The sequence below is a fragment of the Solanum tuberosum genome, unplaced genomic scaffold (genome assembly GCF_000226075.1).
Source record: "Solanum tuberosum cultivar DM 1-3 516 R44 unplaced genomic scaffold, SolTub_3.0 scf00234, whole genome shotgun sequence".
NCBI classification, from domain to species: Eukaryota; Viridiplantae; Streptophyta; class Magnoliopsida; order Solanales; family Solanaceae; genus Solanum; species Solanum tuberosum.
Genome location: NW_006239168.1, coordinates 213,520 through 230,383, shown reverse-complemented (window position 1 = coordinate 230,383; position 16,864 = coordinate 213,520). Strand labels below are relative to the sequence as shown.

The window sequence follows — 16,864 nt, the reverse complement described above, 5'->3', positions numbered from 1 at the left end:
TTATTGCACCAATATTTCTTTTCACTTTTTGAGACTGTGCAAAGTTGACAAATATTTATTTATAACCTTTTAAAAATACATAAAATTTAAAATTAAAGGGGTTTATTATCCATTTCAAAAGGTGAAGAAGATATTGTTTCTCAAATCTAAAAAAATTAGAAGGGGATTTAGTGAGATTTACTTTCTTATTAAATTATTGAAATCTTATTTAAATTTCTTGGGTAAGATAAGACTCTAATACTATGTTCCTAATTAATTATCTTAAAGTTGATTGATTTTGGTGGTTAAAAGTATAGATCTTTTGATCTTCAGCGATTTCGTTCGGTCACTCCTTTCTTACTTGTTCACTATGGCTGGAGAGTTAATTACACATGAGAGAGTCATTGAACCTCGCTCTCGGTAATTAATTAGAGATAATAATTTTGCTTAATATATATTGATAAAACCAGCAGCATAAGCTGTGAAACAATATACTTCCTCCATTAATGGAGGTTGAGCTTTCACCAACAATCAGAGAAGAAAGAAAGAAAAGATATTATTGAGAATGTGAAAACTGAACTGTAATCAATACAATGTATGTGTATATATACACACTGATAGAATAATCACACTTCTAACAAACGCAACTAACTATATATGCTGAAATGGTAAACGTGTGATTCCTAACTAACTAACCAACTAACTCTGTGAATGAGCAGTGACTAACTAACTAACTAAATTCTATGAATTAACAGTATACACTAACTGATCTAATCTTATCACCCCCCTCAAGTTGGAGGTGAGTGACGTACAGACAACTTGCTCAATAAATTAGTATGCTTGACTCCAGTCAAGGCTTGTAAAACATCAGCCAATTGTGAGTTTGTGGGGATGTGTTGGAGTGTAATCAATCCTTGCTGCAGCTTGGTTCTGACAAAATGACAATCCATCTCTATGTGCTTAGTTCTCTCATGAAAAACTGGATTCATCAATGGAAAAATCGTGAAGCCAAATTCTGCAGATCCAACCTTCATGCAGTGGGAAAGGTGTGATGACATGGTGACCTCTTGGATTTTAAATTCTCTCTCACCAGATTTGCGAGATACCTTGCAATACGTTAACAATGCCAAGGAGTTTTGAGAGGAGTTGGAGGATAGATATGACCAAACTAATGGTTGCAAACTCTATCAACTACAGAAGGAGATAAATGACCTTGTGCAAGGCAATTTGGATGTCACCGGTTACTATACTAAGATGAAGAAGTTGTGGGAAGAAATGAACACTCTTGATGTCAATTCTCAATGCACTTGTGTGTGCATTTGTGGTGGAAAAACGAGGATGCATAAGGCTGAGCAAGATAGAAGACTTATACATTTTTTGATGGGCCTAAATGAGATGTATACTGCTGTGCGTGGAAATATCCTCATGATGTCTGATCTACCAACTATGGCACAAACATTTGCCATTCTGTCACAAGAGGAAAGGCAGAGGGAAATGAAGCCTCTCAGTCACATGGCTTTAGAATCCACCTCTTTAAATGCCTCTGTGTCACCACAATACAATGCAGGACCTAAAGGTTTTAATACAAACTACAATGCAAACTACAATTCTTCTAGAGGAGGTGCAGGCAGAGGTGCAAGCAGTTCCAATACTAGCAGTTCCAATACTTTTAGAGGGAATTCCAGCTCTGGCAACAAGTCAAACTTGTTCTGTGAATACTGCAAACGAACTGGGCATACTAAAGACAGGTGCTACAAGCTGCATGGTTACCCAGCCAACACAAGAAACCCAAGAGGAAGAGGCTCAGGATCTGCAGCAAATGTGCATTCTTCTGAGGATGATAGAAGTCAGTGTGAAGAAACTCCTGAGCAGGGAAGGCAAATGCCATTGAACCTGTCCAAAGGCCAGTATGAACAACTACTCAATTTGCTTGGGACTCTGCAGGTTGGAAATGGAACTGATTGCTCAGGGAACATGTCAAGGGAACATGTCAAGTGGAGCGGCAAACCTAGCAGGTATACTTGCTTGCTATTCTTCTATTACTGAGATAAGTGATTTGTCATGTAAGTGTGAAAAATTGACTGCTGGTTCTTGGATCATAGATTCAGGAGCCTCTCACCACATGACATACACAAGAGACACTCTCACAAACCTTAAAACACTGCCTTATCCCTTCTTAATCACCTTACCAAATGGATACAAAGTTAAAGTGACTGAAATTGGTGATGTTTGTTTGAATTCAACACCGACTCTGTACAAAGTATTGTTTATACCTAGCTTCAAGTTCAATCTAATATCTGTTCATTGCTTGGCTGTTCAACTCAAAGGAATAGTTAGTTTTAACAGTTTTCTTGCTTACTGCAGGGCCCTTCTCTGAAGAGCCCTCTGGCACTTGGTAAGGCAAGGAATGGTCTGTATTTTTCTGTCCAAAGTGTCACAATTGTCCACCTGCTTCTCTTTTTAACTACTGTAAGAAAGTTTCAATTGAAAGTGAATGCCAAGCTTCACCACCAAATGTAAGATACTCTCGTGAAATCAATAAAGAGGCTTGTTCTATTGATCATGTTTCATGTTCTGCTGTTGATTCTTTCTCTGATATTAACCATACTCACAGTCATGACACTGAATTCTTATGGCATGCTAGATTAGGACATGTGCCTTTTGTAAAAATGAGGAGTATATCTACTATTCCCCTAACATTTTCCAGCAAACAACCTTTCATTTGTACAATATATCCCATGGCTAGACAAACTAGAATGTCATTTCCAGAGAGTACAACTGCAACCAGCTCACTGTTTGAACTACTTCACATTGATTTATGGGGACCATATCATGTACCAACACATGATGGCTATCACTATTTCTTAACCATGGTGGATGATTACAGTAGATCAACCTGGACACAACTTCTTAGGTGCAAAAGCAATGCATTTCAAACGATAAAAGCTTTCATATCCCTCATAGAAAATCAGTTTCATACCAACTTAAAAACCATCAGATCTGATAATGGTTTGGAATTCACCAGCACTGAGGCAACCCGTTTCTTTCAGGAAAAAGGCATAATACACCAAAAATCCTGTCCTTACACACCACAACAAAATGGTGTGGTGGAAAGGAAGCATAAGTACCTTCTTGAGACAGCAAGAGCACTTCTGTTTCAGTCAAAATTGCCCATGAGATATTGGGGAGAATGTGTCCTTACTGCCACCTATTTGATCAATAGACTACCCACAAAACTCCTACAGAACAAATCCTCATATGAACTGTTATATCAAAAGAAACCAACCTACTCCCACCTTAGAAGTTTTGGATGTCTTTGCTTTCCAACTACCTTGAAAACCCATAAAGATAAATTTGAACCAAGAACAACACCCTACATTTTCATTGGATACCTTTTTAATACAAGAGGTTACAAGGTCTTAGATTTGGCTATCAAGAGAATTCACGTGTCCAGGGATGTTCTTTTTTATGAAGTTATTTTTCCTTTTGTTATTGCTCCAGTTGGTTCTAGTTTCAATTATATCTTGCAGTTCCTTGTACATCATTCTAAACTGTCAACTTGCATGCCTAGTAAAACAAACAACTTTGTTGATGATGAAATGTTGAATTCTCACACATTGGTTGAAGTCATTAACGATCACACTCCCACAACTGATAATGCACCTACCACTGAACCTGCAATCCTTCTACCTCCTGTTGACCCTACAATTTCTGCCCTTGGTGATGCTCCTTTTGCACCTAGAAGAACAACTAGGTCCCTTCACACTCCTCGTTACTTGAAAGATTACACATACTCATTACCCAATCTACATCCTTCTCCACCCATAACTGATGTTCCTGATCCACAACACTCACTCACTTCATTCATATCTCACCCTGATCATGTCTATTTTACCACACTATGTTCTGATAGCCAGCAGTTGATCCATAATATTTCACATGATATTTTAAATCCTGCTTGGCAAGTGGCAATGACACAGGAATTTGATGCCTTGTATGCAAATGATACTTGGGAACTAGTTAATTTGCCTAAAGGAAAGAATGTTATTGGGAATAAATGGGTGTACAAAATTAAACACAAAGCAGATGGCAGTATAGAAAGGTTCAAGGCTAGACTAGTGGTGAAGGGGTACACTCAACAAGCTGGAATATATTATAATGAAACCTTCTCACCTGTGGTAAAGATGACCACAGTCAGGACTCTGATTTCTTTCGCAGTCAAGAAAGGTTGGAATCTGTATCAATTAGATGTCAATAATGCTTTCCTCCATGGTGATTTAAATGAGGAAGTATACATGGCATTACCACCTGGCCTGGCAGTGGACAGCAGTGACATAGTTTGCAGATTGAAGAAGTCCTTGTATGGTTTAAAACCGGCTAGCAGGCAATGGTATGACAAGCTGGCCAACAGTTTTTGCTCAAAAGGATACATTCATTCAAACAGTGACTATTCCCTGTTTTATAAGAAAAATGGAAGCTCTCTAGTGTTTGTGGCTGTATATGTTGATGATATCATCTTAACTGGTACTGACATGAAGGAGATTGGTTCTTTGAAAGCTTTCCTACATGAGTAATTCAGGATAAAAGACTTAGGAAGGCTGCATTACTTTCTTGGTTTGGAGATATTGTACAGACAAGATGGTGTCCTCATCTCACAGAGAAAGTTTACTCTTGATCTCTTGAAGGAATTTGACTCCATGCTTTATAAATCCACCACTTCACCATTGGATTCCACTGAGAAACTGAAGCTTACAGAAGGCACACTATTGTCAGATCCTACTCATTACAGAAAGCTAGTAGGCAAGCTTAATTTTCTTACTCACACAAGGATGGACATAGCATATAGTGTCCAGCACCTCAGTCAGTTTATGCAATCTCCTAGAGAACCTCACTTGAAGGCAGCTTATCATGTGCTTCGATATTTGCAACAAGATCCTACATTAGGAGTTTTTATCTCTAACAAATATGACCTCACCATCTGTAACACCCCGTATTTGAAACAGACCAAACATACAGATTCCGAGAAGTTGCAGGTGCAACTTACGGTCACCATCCACGGACCGTAGGTCAGACCACGGCTCGTGCTGGTGGTCCGTGGTTCACCACTGCAACCCTTCCAGACCCACGCTCAGAAATTTAGCTAAGTCTCGACTCACGGACGGACCCACGGTCCGTAGATCAGACCACGGTCCGTGGTCTGTGTCCGTGGATCGAGACTTCCCCTACCCAGCCTCTGACACAAACTACGGTTGACCAGCACGGACCGTCGTTCGATCCACGGTCCGTAGGTCTGACCGTAGATGAGGGTCAACAGTCAGTTAGATGAAGATTATTGATTGGTCAACTTCAGATGGTCATAACTTTTAGCACATAAGGAATTGTGTCTCCCATTACCTATGGTTAGATAGATAATTGAATTTATCTTTCCAATGCCACCGAGTTTGCTAAATTCCGACCTCCGAGTAAAAAGTTATGCTCGTTTTAGTGAAGCCCTGTCGGGCAGACTCGACTTACGGACCCAATCGACGGCCCGTCAGTCCAGTTCGTCGATCGCTCCGACAGCAGTTAATTCAGGGGTCTTTTAGTCTTTTCCTATTTCGTTTAACCCCTAAGATACGTCGTTTTGACCCTAAATCATGAGGTTTTTATTAGTTTAAACTTAGAAACATAAGTAGAACTTACCCAAGTCAAAATCATTAATCAAAACTTAGAAAATTAGAATCAAGAGAGGAGAAAAAGGTCAAGAACCCTAGTTCAAGAACGCAGCAAGGTTCCATCAGTTCCAGCCCCGAAATCGAAAGATTTCTCCGTGGAATTCGTCACCAGGTATGTGGAATTTTACTAGTGGGTTCCTTTCGCCCATTAGGTCCCTAGAATTCAGTCAGATTCTTGATTCCATGATTATGAACAGACCTAGGGTTTCTAGAATTTCAACAGATCATCATGAATTAGTTATTTAGATGTTCCAAATCAGATTATCATGTTATTACATCGTTTCTCACATAAATTTCAGAACCCTAGCTATGTATTTCTTTAGTTCTTGAATTACACATGCTAGGTCAGATATTTTAGTATTCAGTTTATTATCTTTAGTATGCTCATGATCATGCCAGCAGGGTTAGCTTGGGATCACTTGTGGTCCTAGGTCCCGTGTCCGCGTCTTGGGGGTAGCTTGGGGCGTGACACCATCAGTGCTTACTGTGATTCAGATTGGGCCTCTTGTCCTGATTCAAGGAAGTCTGTGAGTGGTTATTTAGTAGTCATGGGTGATAGCCCTGTTAGTTGGAAATCTAAGAAGCAAGCCACAGTGTCACTCTCTTCAGCAGAAGCTGAATACAGAGCTGTAAGACAGGTTGTGGGTGAATTAGTATGGCTGGAGAGATTACTTGATGAATTATCAGTGCAATGTTCCTTACCTATACATGTATTCTGTGATAGTCAAGCTGCAGTGCACATTGCTAAGAATCCAGTTTTTACTCTTAACAGATAAAGCCCTAAGAACTGCTCGTCTCCATGACCTGTAGCTAGTTCCATAAAAAACAGCAGGAAGTAAAGTAGAACCTGCATTCTCTGAGGGATGCAGATAGAAGGGGGAATTGAAATCCAATCGAGTTGAAGTGTTGGTAGCAGTCGCGTCACCTGGAGTGTCTCCCATAGAAGAAGATGAAGGAGAATGCAATTACAGATGAATTATGAAGATGAACTCACAATGAGCAAGTTCAAATCAAAACAGAGGAACGATAATGAGATCGTTCAGAGAAGATGACGCCAGACAAATATCGGCAAATCGAACTGAATACAGTGCTCATGACGAGAGAGAGGAGCAGGAATCTTACCGCTCTGATACCATGATAAAACCAGCAGCATAAGCTGTGAAACAATATACTTCCACCATTAATGGAGGTTGAGCTTTCACCAACAATCAGAGAAGAAAGAAAGAAAAGATATTATTGAGAATGTGAAAACTGAACTGTAATCAATACAATGTATGTGTATATATACACACTGATAGATTAATCACACTTCTAACAAACGCAACTAACTATTTATGCTGAAATGGTAAACGTGTGATTCCTAACTGACTAACCTACTAACTCTGTGAATGAGCAGTGACTAACTAACTAACTAATTCTATGAATTAACAGTATACACTAACTGATCTAATCTTATCATATATTTTTAGCGATAATTAGTAGTCTTTTATAAGTGTCCCTAAAGTCTATATCGACAAAGAATCTAATGACAATTAACTAATGCCGATTAAAGTTTTAGCACTCTTTATGAACGTATATATTTATTTTCGCTAAAAGTTGTGTTTGTTGGTGTGAATTTTTAGTGTAGTTTATTTTCTTAAGCAGAAAAAGTATTTATTTGCTCAGGTAAGTCTTCATAATTTAATTAATTGAGGTCAAGTAGCATTGTAAAAATAAATAAATCATATTAATCATTAGATTATAATTAGGCCAAGAACCCAAAACAAGGGTAACTTAAATTTGATTCAAATGGCGCTGATTTAACTTGTTCTAAAGTAGGCATGGGAAATGAGTCGATTTTTTCCCCTTACATTTTAATATCATGTAATTTTTTTTTTTGGCTATCAGTTTATATCGTATATAACATAGTTTTATATTTAGATTTCCCTATTCTATCCTAAGTTGGCTCAAGGCTTACCTCACCTATATTTAGTTTAGCTATGTTTTGGTCAAAAATTATTTTGGATTAACACGATTTGACTAAAGTTTGGTTGAACTAGCTTGATTGACTCGCTTTAGTCACCTAATGATTAATTTAAAATTAAAATTATCGATTAAACTTAATAAAGTTATCAATAGTTCAATTTAATGCATTATGATAAATTGACAAATTTTGTACTTCTTTAATTACGTAATTATATTATTTTTATACACATCGTCATTTAAGACTATTTAGTGGCCGTACGTAGTATGAAATGTAATTAAAATTTCAAATTGTTTTTAACGAAATTTAATATTATGCAATTTCTTTTGAATTATTGTTGCTTTATCTTTTTTTTGGAAAAATTACTTTGGCAGTTCTATTCGATATTCAATATTAAACCAAGAATATATATAATTCAATCGCATTTGAATATAATTACCAATTCAAAATGCTCATATTTTTTCTTAATCATCCAATTAATTATAAATTTAAGTATTTTTAATAGTATAGCACTACACAGACTTAAACATTATAGGAATGTAGACTTGGGCTCAGTGTTTAACTATCAGAAAAATGGTACAGTTAAATATATATGATCGAGGCCAAGGCCACATATTAAGAGATCTTAAACGAATAGAGTAAGAGATGAGAGAACAAAAGGAAACTTATTAATGTATAAGGCGAAAAGTAGAGCTATTGTATTTCTTGAAGGTTAGAATGTCTTTACAAGTGATGGAAATAAATTATTTATATGTTATAACTTATAATAATAATAAGGTGTTAGACAATGAGAAAGCTCCAATTAAAGGGTCCTAACACACTAAGACCAATATATAGACTTGGTGGTACCAACTATTATTTCTGTCAGCTCGTACAAACTCGTCCACGCACCTGTCCTATCGATTCTCTTTTCTGATCTCTTAGTAAAGATTTTAGAAATAATCATTATACAAAGATAGTGCTACATATTATTGGTCTAAAATTCTTAACGTACACTAGTTGGATGTTTTAATGTGATAGATGCACAATCAATGGACTTACATTTAGATTAACAAGGTCAATTTATCATATCAAATCTAGAATATTGAAGTACCCTAACTATGGCACGTTTAATGGACAAACAAGAAGTGCATTTATATACCTATCATGTGAACATTAATTAAAATATTTACGAGAGAACTCGATTAATTAATTAATATGATATGATAGAGAGTTGAAGAGGCAACTGTGGAAAGTGGAATAATTAAAAGACGAGATACTATCCAAACTAACAAACCAAAAACATTAGATACCTTTTTGTCTTCTCTATAAGACTAAAGGAACAATTATTATTTAAACTATAGTATTTTTTTAAATTTTTTTAACTAATACATAAATATGAGTATAGTATAAAAATATGTTGACTATGTCAATATATTGGAATTGATTGATACATCATGTATGTCAGCAAGAAAAAAGATTTGTAATTAAGCCGGCCGTCTGCTATTAATTTAATTACTTATATTAGTTTAATTAATTTCTCTAATATTAGCTTCTAACTCTGTCTCTAAAATTCTGGTTAACAATGGACTTACGTTGTAGATTTTGAGGAATTGACTTAATTGATCTAAAAACAAAAGATTGATATATTTGATGAAGTATAAATCTTCTGATGAAATCCAGGTATATATCTCTCACACACACAATATATCATACGTCCATATTGTAGCAGGTAATATATCTTATTTTCTAATATCACATTTTTAAGGAGGTATATATATCCTGGGTTGGAGCTATCCTTGCCCGACGGGTGTCGAGTGACTCGAAATTTATAATGTATAGATAGGTCCATTACTTTTAGTTTCATCAGTGTTGACATATCTTTGACATAAGCTGAAGGTTCATCGGTGTAGTAAAACTTTCTTAAGGTCGCGTGTTCGATCCTAGCTAGGGATTTTGTTATACATACCAAGTGTTTTTGAACTTGAGGATAGAGGGTTTTGGAGTTTCCAAATTAATTGTCATATTGTAATTAGTTCTTTCCAAATTTTAGACAAATAAACAATCAAAAACTTACATGTTTGCTGAATATTATACATAAACAAAATACTAGTAGGCTTAATAATTTTATACTTGTAGTTTTCATTTTTCAGTGTTAACATGTACTAGTTTTACCATACAAATGTATTTGTTCTAATGCACTTGATAAAGTCTTGAATGTTTTTGTTTAGCGTTTAGCTTTCTCAATTCTCAGGTTCCTGATATTGTCACATTTGATTTTGCTTGAAGTATCTGGATCGTGTTCTATTGAATTTGAATCGTACAATATAATTGTGATTACACATTTGATTGGCGCGTGAAAAAATGGCTGGAAATTATAGATTTGAAATGGATCAGGAAGATATAGTTAGGTCCTTGATCACTTCTGTAGGAAGTTTCATTCAAGACAGGCTGATTGACAAGGAACAAAGAACGTCGCATAAAGAACAATGTGCTGAGAGGTTAGCAGCTGAAGATGGAAGCTCAGATAAAGATACAGAAGTTCGATACTCTGATCAAGCAGTTTTAGCTAATTTGGACTGGGGAATTGATGCACTTGAAGAGGCAATCAACACATCAAACATTGAAACTAAGATGGCTAGACTAGATTACGCGGAAAAAATGTTGCAAGTATGTGCTATGTTGGATTCTAGCCAGAAAACTGCAGGGGTGCCTAATTTCTATCTATCTGCTTGGGCACATTTGAACCTTTCTTATTTATGGAAGTTGAGAAACAATGTTAACAATACGGTACTTCATATCCTGGAGATGTTTATTATTGATCCTTTCTTCTCGCGGATAGATTTTGCACCTGAGCTTTGGAAATGTTTGTTTCTTCCACACATGAGCTCAATTGTAGGGTGGTACTCGGAGGAGAGACATCGGATAGTGATGGATGTCATTCCTGATTCCAGTGACTTGTCTTTCACTATGGATTTTGATCATGATTTTAATGAGTCTTTGATGTTCTCTGTAAGGCCTGATCAAGCCGAGAAAATGCAGAAACTCGAGCAGCTTTATGGGCAATCATTGGATGACAATACAAGGCTTTATGCAAAATACTATAAGGACTGCATAAACTATGATTCTGCAACTTCAAAGAAGACAATTCCTCTGTTGCCTATCGCTGAGCCACCGATGACTCCACTGCATGAAGTACGCCGGTCAATTCCTGATTATGTCAAATTTGGCCCAATCTTGCCTAAGAGTGCCGGCTTTACACCTATTCTGAGAGTGAAGGAAAATGCAAAGGGAGAGTCGAGGTAAGGTCCATTAACTAGGAGTTACTGAATATTTGTTATGGCTTATGAGAACTCTATAAAGAAAATGCATCATTTTTCTCTCTACTCCTTTGGATTCTAGCAGATTGAATATGATTTCTTCATCGTCCGATAATCAGGAGGACTCCACAACTTGGGATCCAGTAGTTAGTTTTTTCGCCTTTATCTTTGCTACATCTTGTTACAGTATGAATTGGTGATAATTTGCGGAGTTTATTCAAGTTAATGTATTACTCTTTCTTGTCATTCTCAGAAAGGAATTCCTGAAGAGGATGAAGAAGATTATGAACCTGAGCCTCATGTACACATTGCATCAAATAAAAGGAATCAAGAAAACAGGTCATTCTATGTAGAAGCCAGGTCGAAAGTCGAGCAAATTAATATAAACCAAAAGCAATCTCCCAAGGCCTTCCCTTCAATGGACTCCCCTAAAGTGGAGTCCCCTAAAACTCCTTATTCACAAGAGCCTTCACCAAAAAAATCAGACACCCCCTCGAGAAAAGGTGTACCTGTGTTACGCCTCTTGTCTGGACGTGTTAAGGACTCCTCCATGTCTAATTCTTTGCATTTATCCCAAGAGTTAAAAATTAACTCTGCAGACTCAGATGAAGAAAGGACAGTATGTTTCATATCCTTACTTAAATGATTTTTTCCTATCAATGGTTCCGAGACTTGCTATGATAGTTGCCTACACATGCAGGTGCAGCATGAAACTGTGGGGAAAAGAAATGATCGAAGGCAGAGCCTTAGTCAATCCTTAGAAAAAGGGTATGTCTGTACAAGCCATTTCTAGTTTCTGATATAGAAGGTGATCGAATTTTTATAAATCTCTTCGAACAATGACAGCTCTCCGAATAATAGTGATGAAGGAAGTCTCAGCTGCATTTCTCTCCCATTGTCAGAGAAGTCGACTGCTCCATCAAGGCCACCAAAAGATTTTGTCTGTCCAATAACTGGACAGATATTCAATGATCCCGTCACCCTTGAAACTGGTCAAACATACGAAGGGAAAGCCATCCAGGAATGGATAAAAAGAGGTAATACAACATGCCCCATTACAAGGCAGTCTTTATCTGCAGCTACTCTTCCTAAAACCAATTATGTCCTAAAGAGACTGATAACCTCTTGGAGGGAACAGCACCCTGATCTAGCTCAAGAGTTTTCGTACTCTCAAACACCGCGAAGCTATTTAAACATTCCATCTTCAAGAGAGAGATCATCTGAGTCTACCCCATCTCCGACATTTAATCATCCCAATCATCGGAGGATAGAGGAAATCGTGGAACAAAGATCACGAAGATTTATGCGAGCAGCTGTATCAATGTCACCTACTAGTGTAATTTCTCAAGCAGCAACTGAAGCAATTATCAATGGCTTAAAACCGCATGTTTCATGTCTGTGCACTTCAGAGGACTTACAAGAATGTGAAGAAGCCATATTGACTATAGCACAGATATGGATTGACTCGAAACTTGAATCTCAAGGAGTTCACTCTTATTTATCAGCACCAACAATAGTGAACGGATTTGTAGAGGTATTATCAGCTTCCATAAAGAGAGAAGTTTTGAAGACGACAATTTATATCTTGTCCGAGCTACTGTATGCAGATGATAGCATTGGCGAGATCCTCACAAGTGTGGACTCGGATTTTGAGTGCCTTGCTACTTTACTGAAAGACGGTCTTCCTGAAGCAGCAGTACTTATCTACCTACTCAGGCCATCATTCTCTCAACTTTCAGCTCATAATTTTGTACCCTCTCTTATTCAGATCATATCAAACAGAAATGAGGATTCTAGTGATTTCCAGTTCACACTAGGACCAAAGGAAGCTGCTGTTGTGTTGCTCGAACAAATTATAACCGGAGGAGGTGAGAGTGACCGATCTTTCAATGCTATGCAGATTATATCAGGAAATGGCATTCCTGCCTTGTTAAAGTGCCTAGAACATGAAAATGGAAGAGAGTCCATTGTGTGCATACTTTTATTCTGTATTCGGGTTGATAAGAGTTGCAGAAATACAGTAGCTAGTAGAATTGAGTTATCTCCTGTTCTTGAGTTAATTCACACTGGAAGCGATAGCGTGAAGGCAACATGCATAGAACTTCTTTATGAGTTAGTTTTGTTAAGCAGGTATTCAAAACAAACATGACTCTATTCTTTCAAATTTTAGTTTATAAAAATCACCTTTGACTTGCTTATAATACTCCCTTCTTTTTCAATTTAAGTGTCTTACTGTCCTTTTAAACAACAAGATTCAAATAACATTTTGATATATTTCAAACATCTTTAGTTTACGACCACAAGATACTAACGTCTTCCTTAGTTTCTTTAACTCCGGATCTAGTCTCAAACTAAGACACTAAAATTGAAACAGAGGGAGTACATGCTTATCTGGTTTTCGAAAGTGAATTTTAAATATTGTATCCTAAAGTGATCCCTCTAGATTTGGACTCATGAACTATGCTTGTTCTTTTTACTGTATTTCAGGAGAACATTGTGCAACCAGATTCTGCAGATAATTAAGGATGAGGGAGCATTTAGTACAATGCACACTCTTCTTGTCTGTCTACAGATGGCTTCGATGGAGCAGAAATCTACCATTGCTCCTCTTCTTCTGCAGCTTGACCTTCTGGTTGAGCCACGGAAAATGAGCATATACCGTGAAGAATCAATAGAAGCATTGATTGAAGCACTTCATGAAAAGGACTTTCCTGCGTCTCAGCTCAGGGCTCTCGATGCCTTGTTATCTCTTTCCGGGCATCTGACTAACTCTGGTAAGTCCTTTCTTGAAGCCCGGCTACTCAAGACTGCAGGATTTAATCAGCGGTATAATGCTACGATAAAAGAAGAGAAACAAAGAGCAGGTGAAAATGACATCACAAATACAATGGTATGAAGTTCTTCAGCCATTTGGCTTATTATTATGCAATCTGTGCAAGTAGTAATCTTAACTGAACATATGGTATATAGGAAGAGGAAGAAAAAGCACTGAGTTCTTGGGAAAAAAGAACGGCTTTTGTTCTTTGCAATCATGAGAAAGGATTAATATTCAAAGCTTTAGAGGAATGCCTTACAAGCACCTCCATGGAGATAGCAAAATCTTCCTTTATTGTAGCAACATGGCTTATTCACATGCTCTATAGTTTTCCCGATACTGGAATTAGAGATATTGCTCGTAAGTCGTTGCTTGAGCAATTTATACAGATGCTGCAGTCAACGAAGAACCTCGAGGAAAAGATCTTGGCAGCTCTTGCTTTGAGAGGCTTTATTTCTGATTTAGGTAAGGCTGGATTGACTACTTAGCTAGTACATATACAGGATTTTATGATCTTACTCATAACTGGTGGTTGGTCTTTATGTTATAAGGTGCACTTAGCGAACTGGGAATATACGCGAAATGTTTATGCAGAAACTTGAGGAAACTTAAAAAGTACTCAACAGTAGTCAGTGATATAATGAAAACCTTGATGAACTTGCCATGCATTGATGCTGTAAGGGACTTCTATTCTAATAAGTACTTAATTAATAGTTATGCATCTTTTACATGTTCTAATAGTTAGAACTACAGGCAGAACTATGGTGTTATTCTGAATGTCCTGAGATGGATGTTTCGATGAATGGAGAAGTTCTTTGTCTGCTCCACATAAGAGGGCGGCTAATTAGTAGTCATTCCGATGGAACCATTAAGGTAAGATCCTTCCTAGTAAGCAGCCATAGTTCCTTTTGATCATCTGCTGCTACATTTTTCCAACATGTATATCTTTGTTTGTTCAGGTATGGGAAACTGGAAAAAGAAACCCTCGGTTAATTCATGAAACTCGTGAGCACTCAAAGGCGGTTACATGCCTTTATGTGTCATCTTCAGGTGATAAACTGTATAGTGGTTCATTGGACAGAACAATCCGGGTAAGCTCTCCTTCTAGCAACAAGTTCTGTTTAAGTCTAATCGAAGTGACTAAGAAATGCTTAATTCTTAAAACATAGCCTTGTACGTAATCTCTTAAACGAAGCACCAGAGTTCAACTAAGGATTTTAACAGTACAACGCTGAGCAAACCTTTTGCAGTGATCAATCCCTAAGAACATGTTATTCTCGGTATGCTGAATACTAAAAGGCTTCATTACCATTACAAAATCTTGTAGGTTTGGGCTATAAATCAAGAGGAAATCCACTGTCTTCAAGTTCATGATGTGAAAGAGCCGGTGCTTGAGTTGATAGCTAACACTCATTTTGCATGCTTCGCATCTCAAGCAACAGGAGTCAAGGTCAGCAGTTTGGATTTCATTTAACACGAGTTTCTCTTGTCACGCGAGACTTGTTAATCTAAGTCAACCATAAATGTTTATTCGGTAAACTAAACCTTGAGCTACTAGTGCAAATGACTCACCAAACCTCAAATTTGACAGGTATATAATTGGTCAGGGGTTCCCAAGCATGTTAACTTCCAAAAATATGTCAAGTGCCTTGCCATTATGGGTGATAAGCTTTATTGTGGATGTACAGGTTATAGTATCCAGGTACTCCTTCCGTTTCAATTTGTCTGTCTTACTTTCTTTACACAAGGCATTCTGGTGCATTTTACATATCTTTAGTCTAAGACAACAAGATTAAAAAGTCTTCTCGACTTTCTTTAACTCCGTGTCAAGACAGAGAGAGTAATACTTTGTGCATTTCAGAGGTTCCCTACATTCCTCTATTGATGTCATATTCTTGATTGAGACAAATGACATGACACTGAAAACCAAATATTTTCAGTTTTAGATATTAAGTTTTGATAAGCAAATTAAACACACGACAGGAAGTTGATTTAAGCACTCAAACATCAACAACATTTTATGCTGGTGCCAAGAAGTTGTTGGGAAAACAGAATATCTATTCCCTCCAAGTTCAAAAGAACGTTATATTCGCTGGTGGTTCATTAGTTGATGGAATATCCGGAAAGGTAATACACGTACATTTTCTCATTGATCACAAGTTTAGTCACAAAAAAACATTTGATTTGATCACCATGACATGATTTGTGAATTTCAATAAACGTGCCCGTGAAGGTATTTACTCTCCCTAGCAAGGCAGTCATTGGAACACTTTCAACCGGTTCAGACATCCAACGACTAGCAGTAAACAACGATTTGATATTTTCCGCCACAAAATCAGGCAATATAGAGGTATGGCTGCAAGAAAGAGTTACAAAGATGACTTGTATTAAGATGAAAAGTGGTGGACAGAGTAAAATAACATCTTTAGCTGTGGATAAAGATGGAGAAATGATATTTGCTGGTTCTATTGATGGAAAAATTCAGGTTCAATACATATATATATTATGTTTTTAGCTATGTTGATCACATTAATTACAAGTTTATTCCTAGTGATTCAATGTTTTATAATGATTGCAGGTTTGGCGTTTGGATTAAAAAAAGGAAAAATTGCTTGGAATTGGAAATGTGACAAATTTTTAATACCTAATCTTACATTTTTAATATTCTATGTAATATTTCCTAAACCACAATGTAACTTTTAAATATTCTACTAAAAATGTACTAGCAGTGTAGAGAAAATTATTTTTGTTTTACTTTCTTTAAGCTTTGATATTTTTGAGAGAAATACGTTTTCAGGGATGTGTATCGGTTAGTTCGGTTTGGTTTATGTATTATCGGTTCAGTTTATCTTTTTCAGTTTTTAAATACGCTAAATCAATAACAAACTAATAAAATATTTTTTGTTATCAGTTTTTGGTCATTAAAGATTCGATTTTCGCTGTACCCAATAAGAAAATGTCCATAAAATAAATACATGACTTCTCACTTCTTTTAACAATTAGTCGCGATACAATGAAACAAACAATGTAGCTGAAATTCTTTGGTATAGTGAAACAAAAAATATAATGAGAAATTGCATTAATAAGAGTAGGT

General features: G+C 36.7%; 1 protein-coding gene across 1 annotated transcript; it reads left to right on the top strand.

Annotated features, from left to right (window-relative positions):
- Positions 1–9,931: 9,931 nt before the first annotated feature.
- Positions 9,932–16,483, top strand: LOC102580538 (putative E3 ubiquitin-protein ligase LIN-1). Its single transcript, XM_015313366.1, has 15 exons — positions 9,932–10,937; positions 11,041–11,101; positions 11,209–11,574; positions 11,656–11,723; positions 11,802–13,085; positions 13,443–13,845; positions 13,926–14,235; positions 14,322–14,446; positions 14,524–14,643; positions 14,730–14,861; positions 15,098–15,220; positions 15,362–15,472; positions 15,754–15,897; positions 16,004–16,255; positions 16,349–16,483. The coding sequence occupies exons 1-15, from the start codon at positions 10,000–10,002 to the stop codon at positions 16,364–16,366; spliced, it is 4,455 nt and encodes a 1,484-aa protein (XP_015168852.1). The 5' UTR covers positions 9,932–9,999; the 3' UTR covers positions 16,367–16,483.
- Positions 16,484–16,864: the final 381 nt, after the last annotated feature.

Coding starts and splice junctions, on each gene's coding strand:
- LOC102580538 (XM_015313366.1), top strand. CDS start 10,000: ATGGCTGGAAATTATAGATTTGAAATGGATCAGGAAGATATAGTTAGG. Junction 14,236..14,321: donor AGGCTTTATTTCTGATTTAG/GTAAGGCTGGAT, acceptor TTATGTTATAAG/GTGCACTTAGCGAACTGGGA. Junction 15,473..15,753: donor GTACAGGTTATAGTATCCAG/GTACTCCTTCCG, acceptor AACACACGACAG/GAAGTTGATTTAAGCACTCA.